The sequence below is a fragment of the Mustela putorius genome, unplaced genomic scaffold (assembly GCF_011764305.1).
Source record: "Mustela putorius furo isolate JIRA1106 unplaced genomic scaffold, ASM1176430v1.1 tig00000056_pilon_pilon_pilon, whole genome shotgun sequence".
NCBI classification, from domain to species: domain Eukaryota; kingdom Metazoa; phylum Chordata; class Mammalia; order Carnivora; family Mustelidae; genus Mustela; species Mustela putorius.
In genome coordinates, this window is record NW_025421263.1 from 10,883,807 (window position 1) to 10,891,300 (window position 7,494).

The 7,494-nt window shown below is 34.7% G+C and overlaps 1 protein-coding gene across 1 annotated transcript in view; it reads right to left on the bottom strand.

The window, feature by feature from the left end:
- FSTL5 (follistatin like 5) overlaps positions 1-6,392 on the bottom strand; it is a gene marked incomplete at its 5' end in the record, with an annotated part of 202,288 nt that extends 195,896 nt beyond the window's left edge. Inside the window, one exon of the mRNA XM_045088262.1 lies at positions 6,272-6,392. Within this exon, the coding sequence (XP_044944197.1) occupies positions 6,272-6,392 (121 nt within the window). The remainder of the gene's footprint in view (positions 1-6,271) is intronic.
- Between the last annotated feature and the right edge of the window lie 1,102 nt (positions 6,393-7,494).

The window sequence follows — 7,494 nt, forward strand, 5'->3', positions numbered from 1 at the left end:
AGTCTGAGAATTTGCCTTGAAAATGAGTTGCTGATGCTGTTTGCTGAAGAGCTACAGAGAATCTCTGAGTCAGAGTAACCTTCAAGGATTTTCTTTCTCATCTTTCCTCTGCTATCCAGGGAGGAAGAGTGAGAAGGGGGAGGTAGGCCTCTCACCACCTGCTTTCTGGATTTTACTGCTTGCAACAAGGTTTTATTCCCATTTGCATTTTGGCTATACAGAAACCTTGGCAGGGAAGGCTGCCTGTGACTGGAGAAGGAAGTTCAAGTCTATGATGCAAGACAAAGCAGGCCATTGTTGCCCAGACTTAAGCCACTTTCTCAAACAACTCTGTCAGTAATGGAGGTGATGTTTCCATACGTATACTTCTGGCTCGAGTGTCTTCTTTTAGATGTTTTCAAACTTCGAAGGAGAAAAATGGGATGTTCTATATAGACATCCTATAAAACCAGCAATTTTGTGCACATATTTCTGCCATGAGCAGGAAAAAAAAAAAATCCACTTGATAGTATGTGTAAGGTCTTAAACAATATGAACGAGAGGGAAATTACAGCATACATTATAGGTCTATTGTGAATATGGACAAGCTTTCTGCCCAGAGGGTAGTGTAAACACTGAATGACTTTTAAAATTTCAAACATTCTGATTCATAAGCTGAAGATCTGAAGACGATTTGCTTTATGTAAAAAGAAAAGAAAAAGCATGAAATGAATTCCGCTGGCAGAGTCAAGCTCCTTTGATTTATACATAATGTTTCTTCTGACAAGGACACAGAAGCACTCTCATATTTCAATAATCTAATTTTGCATTGTTTGAAAAGAAACAGGACTATTGATAGACTTATTTGGCTTGCACCCTGGGATATTTAAATAGACTTTGCACTTCAAAAACACTTTCACAAATTCCAATAACTTGTGGTATTTTCAGAGCTTTTTATGGTAATCGATGATATATTTTATTTTTATTACTAATTGAAAAATTGCCCAGATAAATATGTTAAGTTTTCTCTGAAAACTTAATTTTCTAAAGGCTTTTTTAACCCTTTATGAAAAGTGGATGAAGTATAAAAAATGAGTCAAATCAGTTTAGAGATTTATTTGGTTTATAAATGTGTCATTTGGCTAATCTGATTTGCATTTTCTTGCATTTTTCATTTTATTTTTCCAGTGTCACAGCTCATTCCTAACTATTCTTCTGTTATTGGTATATAATAATATTCTGAGTGATCTCAAGTTTATTCTACTTATTTCTACATAAAATATACATTTAAAGTTATTATTGCAAATATAAAACATCACAAAACCAAAGGAAAGGAAAACACACACACAAAAAAGAAATCACTTGTTCAGCAAATCATTTGTTCAGCTGCTGTTTTACAGCTAATCCTACCATTTCTAAGCAATTTTATAAAGTGTCATTGTTCTACTACTGTTTTGCAAAAAGTTTTGGTACACCAGACATTTTTGTGACAAAAGATGGCCACTGACATCTCCAATATTTATTTCTTCTTTTAAGTAATTGAACCCTTAATTGTTGTGGATGGCAAAACAATAAGGCCAAAGAAATATACTTAAATCTCTGCATTTAGAGAGGGTCATTGGAAGTTACTGTTGTTACTTCCATTAAAGTTATTTCAAAAGTGCTCTCTCACGTGACAGGTGTTATTTTTCCTCCCTCTTTCTTCCTTTTTCCTTGTTGAAATATGAACATGATAATTGGAATTTCCACTGCCATTTGGAAAACATGGGAAGACACGGAGAATAGAAACCACGTTCTCACCACGGTAGGGGAAGCAAGGGATAATGATGACATGATGGAGTTGCCTTTTGAAGTGCCTTATCTGGGTTTCTTTTACATGTAAGAAAACACAGCACAGTATCTTCTTTAAGCCCCCTTATTTGGGGTCTCTGTTATCATGCCCAAAGGTCATCTCTTACTGATACACATACAATACATTTTCTACTTGCTTTCTGGTTTCTTCAAATACGTTTAAATATTAAATATGATCCTTGAAATGCACTTATTATTTTCCCTTCTTGATAAAGATGCCGTAGAAGAGAGTTTTGATCTACTGTGGTGAACTAATGATTAATTAATGTTATTCTTCCCTTCATTTCTCCTTTTCAGCTAAGAATAGAACTGGCAAGTTAGATTTAGAACAGCTGGCTCCCTGAACACCTATCAAACCTTAGTGGTTCATGTATTCTTTTGTAGAAACTTGACCTAATTAAACGTGTTTCTTATAAAGAGAAATTACCAGATGCCTTAAGAAAGTGCTTTGTGTGAAGGAACTGCATTTCGCTGGTTCGAGCACCCCGTTTTAGAAGGACTTGATCAACTTGGAAACACCAGTCGCTATTTTAGTTCATTTCACATTTCTTATGGCCTCACTGTCCTCCTCACCTACCCCTTTCCTTACCTTACCACTTCTTCTGTGGTCCATCATTATAAGAATTCCCTTGTAAACTTGTTTATTTTCCTCATTCCTGTCTCTCTTCCACTTACTCACTTGACAAAATAAAATGCTGGTTTAACCCAAATCTCTTCTTTCTATGATTGCAAATGCACAGCCAACCACAACTGAAGGAAAACATACTAATATTTATCACCTCAAGGACACCCAATGATCTGCCTGACATACCAACTATCAGCTGTTATTTCTATCACCCTCCTGATCTGCAAGATAATTATTTTATCTCGCTTCCTCTGCTCAAATCAACTCTTACAAACTCCTCACTTTCAATAGTTGGTATTCCTGGCTGCACTGAAGAAATCCAAGCAATGCAAAGAGGATTATTTCCTCATGTTTCCACCCTGAGCATCTGTTCCCAGTCTGTCTTGCTCCCTGTTTCAACAGATTAACTATTCATCTTCCAAAGACCAATCCTTCAATGTGTGTACTAATTACATCAACTTTTTACAAACTTGACTACTGCAATTCTCCCTTTTTTCCCTCTTAAATGATCTGCATTTCCTCTTTACCAGATTATTCACATCAGCGTAAAAGAGTATCATATCCGCAATTTTTATAAAATCCCCCCGCTTTAACTCCACGGCACTCTCTGTCTACTGCAGCAGTTCTCTCTCTGTTCAGTCTCAACCGATGTTCAGCAGTAATGTCATCATTTTCCCTCTTTGCAAACCCCGCGCTTTCATAAAAACATTTATACAAAGAACTTTGGAGCAGATTAAATGTAGTAGGAGGTAATTGAAAGAGAAGGGTTTTTCTCCCAGGTTCAGGGATCTGTTTCTAGAGAGAGAAAACATTAAATCTCAGCAGCAGTCAATGCTTATACTGAAATCCTCTAAATTAATTCATAATGCTGAGACCGATGGTCATAGCTCTGTGGCTGAGACCTCATGGTTCCCACATTCTCACATCCATCTTCAGGAAAACCTTGTGGTCAGAAAGAAAGCAGTTCATTCACAAGGTGGCGGTAAAATAGGGAAGGTGCGTTTCTCCAATGCTGTTCAGGGCACATCTTGCAACATGAAAGCCTGCAGTTTGGCTCAAAACCTTCTTACTGGGCTTCCCAGCTGAAGCCTAAAAATGAGTTAAGGTATGCCAGAAGCCTGCTTCAGACATGAATGGGGAACAGAAATGCCTAAAGAACAGTTACTTGAAATGGTTCTCATGTTTTACCAAGCATCACAATTACCTAGGAAGCTTGCCAAAGTGCTGTATTCAAATCAAGTTCCAGAAAGTGTTAGTGGAATCCAGAGTTCTACGCTTTTGATAATTTTTTCATGTGATTCTGATGTTGCTAAAACATGAACCATGCACTACTCTACAGACTACTAAGAACTCAACCAGCTGGTCCTTAGACTAAGAGAACTAGAACTGGGAGTGAATATAAAAGACAGAACTAATTGTTAACCAAACAAAACTGGAGAATCTCTCACAAAACAAACAAATAAGTAGCTCAGAGCTTTAGTTTTGTCAAAGAGGCCATTAGTCTGTAAACAGTTACAACAAAGAGGGAGGTAAGAACCAGATTTGCAAAAACAACCATTTCCCCAGGATGCCACATCTAGATAGAGAACATCCCCCAGACAAGGTTGTTCTGTCCTACCAAGATTGTGCATCCTCAGGTACAATTGCTGTATCCAAAGTCCAACTGCAAACATCTGAGACCACTGGGAGTAGCATGCATCACCTCCTTTGTACCTTGTATGCTGTCTTCACTGGTGTCCTTGAAAGTTCGCTTCCAAGCCTTAACCTATCAGTAAGTTACAACTGGGTTTGCATTAGAATCCAAGGCCTAGATCTGCTTCTATTGAGTGCCCGTAACAGTCAAGTCAAACTGTCAGCTCTCCAGTCTTCTCAAACTTTTTTCCAATACATTTTAATTGATTTCTCAGGACACACTTTCCATGACAAGGTACTCATTCTAAGTCTTCTTTACTCCACTTGTTAACCTCAGCTCCAAGGCTCAATCCTCAATATGAATATTTATACTCATTCCTAAGGTGACCTCATCAAGATCAAACCTATGGCTTTAAATACAGTTTATACACATTGATATTATCTAAATATACAACTTTAGGCTGTCACTCTCCTTTGATTTCCATACTTACACACTAAATTGCAAACTTGATTTCTATCTAGAAATTATATTGAAGTTAATTTGTCCAAATACATACATATATATATATATATATATATATATAAATAAATCTCAGTCTCCAAATGTGCTTCTTCTATATTCAGTTAATGTTACAAAGATACATCTAAGTGTTTCAAATTTAATAGGTTTATTTATTTATTTATTTATTTAAGATTTTATTTATTTTATTTGACAGACAGAGATCACAAGTAGGCAGAGAGGCAGGCAGAGAGAGAGAGAGAGGAGGAAGCAGGCTCCCCACTGAGCAGAGAGCCCGATGCGGGATTCGATCCCAGGACCCTGAGATCATGACCTGAGCTGAAGGCAGCGGCTTAACCCACTGAGCCACCCAGGCACCCCAGTTTTTTTTTTTTTTTAATTCTGTCTTATATTTGCATGCCATTCCTCAGTTATATCATCAGATCTACTTTCAGTAAATATACTAAATTTAACCACTTTTTACTCTTCATCATTAACATTACATTTTTAGCCACTGTTATCTCTTCCTTAGACTATTAAATATTTGAACAGATCTCAATGCTTCCAGTCATTTTAAAACAAATCAGAATATGCCATTTAGTACACTAAGTATTTGATAGCTTCCCACATTATACTTAGGGTGGTAATACAAATCTTTAATTAGGTCCCCAGGGATCTATGTGATCTAACCCCAGGCTACCTCACCAAGCTCATATCTGTCAGTCCCTTTTTAATTCATCCAAACCACATAAGCCATCTTGCTGCTCCTACAACAAGCCAAGTAAGTTTCTGTTTCCTTTAGTAAATCATAAAGTTATACACACACACACACACACACACACACACAATATGGAAGTGAATCAGTATGAATTAATGTATCATACATATAATCCTATGTGATCAATTGAACTAATTAGTTAAAATTTGAATTAAGTCAGGAAAAGAAAAAACCCCTCTGATTATAAGAATGGTATCAGGGGCACCTTATTCAGTTAAGCAACTGCTTTTAACTTATGTTATGATCTTCAGGTCCTGGGATTAAGTCTGAGTCCAGCTTCCTGTTCACCAGGAATCAGCTTCTCCTTCTCTCTCCCTCGGCACCTTCCCCAACCACATGCTCTCTTTCTCTCTCAAATGAATAAATTAAATTAAATTAATAAAATAAAATAAATTAAAAATCTTAAGGAAAATAGAATATCAGCCTACGTGGCCAATGTTCACAGCCATTAAATTAACAATTAAGAGTATAACATTTGTTGTACATAAATAGCAGTCTTTTAATATCATTACGATCAGCCAGATAATCTGATTAAAATTTCAAGATGCTTATTTTTTTAATTTCTAAAATTAATATGTTGCCTAATTGTTGATATTTAAATTTCAGAAAGTAATTTAAGTTTTTTATGTTTTAATTTTAAATTAGAATGAGTTACTCTGTACTATTTTACAATAAGAATAGTGGTAAAATTTATGGCATTTATCCCCAACCACCTGTTTTTTTTTTTTTAATTGAAAAAGATTTTACATTAACAATAAGTTTCAAAACAAACAACAACAACAACAACAACAAAAACTCAGACTTTACCAAACTAAAGAAATTGAAAACTTGCCTTCCTAATCAACTGCGATATTCTTTGAATACATAGTGAAGCATAAAGCAACAATATCAACACCACATTTCTTACCATTTACTTGGAAGATGTGAGTTTGAAAGACTTGTTCATAGCCATCTGCATAGCAGGTGTAATTGCCCATGTGAGTTGTGGTAACTTTAGTAATATACAAGGACCCATCATCTCCAAAGTCCTATAGAAATAAAATAAATTGAAATCAAATGAGATCTTTGTATTTAAAATGTATTTTAACAATTCACCTTTTTTTTTTTTTTTAGTGTATTCAGGAGCAAAGTAAATAGATTAAAGTACTGTTTTGTAAATTATCAAAATAATCATTGTTAGTCTTATAGAATTAGAAGACCTATAATTACCATATTCTCAAGACATGTTTTGTTTTAAAAAAGTATAACGTTACTCATACATGCAGCTTTTTTAGTATTTATTTGAATTATGAATTTATATATAAGGTAACTCAATTTCCACATTTTTTTCTAATTTAGTTACAGCAGTCTCCCCTTATCCATGGTTCTGTTTTCCCCAGTTTCAGTTACCCATAGTCAACTGCAATTTGGAAGTAGATGATTAATCTTCTGATGTATCATCAGGAGGTCAATAGTAGCTTCATGCTAAATCACAAAGTCTACATCATTTACCTTGCTTCATCTCATCATGGAGGTAATTTATCATCTCACAACATTATAAGAAGTAGCATGACATACAATACAGTAAGAGATCTTGAAAGAGAACACATTCACATAGCTTTTATTACAGTATATTGTTGTAATTTTTCTATTTTATTATTATTATTGTTAAGCCCTTACTATGCTTAATTTATAAATTGAATTCTATCATAGGTATGTGTGTATAGTAAAAACATAGAATATATATAGGATTTGATACCATACATAGTTTCAGGCATCCCTTGGGGTCTTGGAATATAACTCCTGAGGACAAAAGGGGATGGCTATACCTTTTCAATTAATAAAGTTTTAAAATGACTTTTTTCTTGTTTGTAGCTAAAATAAATAGCTCCTAATTATATTCTTTACTTTTGTAATTTTTTAATTTTATATCCTTTTATTATATATTTACCCAGAAAAAATGAAAACATTTATAGTCAAATTGATAGAATGTGATTTTTGATAAACCTCAGGGACAATCAATATTTTAGAACAAAATAGCCAAACCTATGGAGACAAATGTATGACCATTTTGGAAAAAAGGAGAAAAATCTGATTCGATCAAAATTAAACCAAGAAGCACCTCTAGAACAGCAAACACTAGAAAATCTT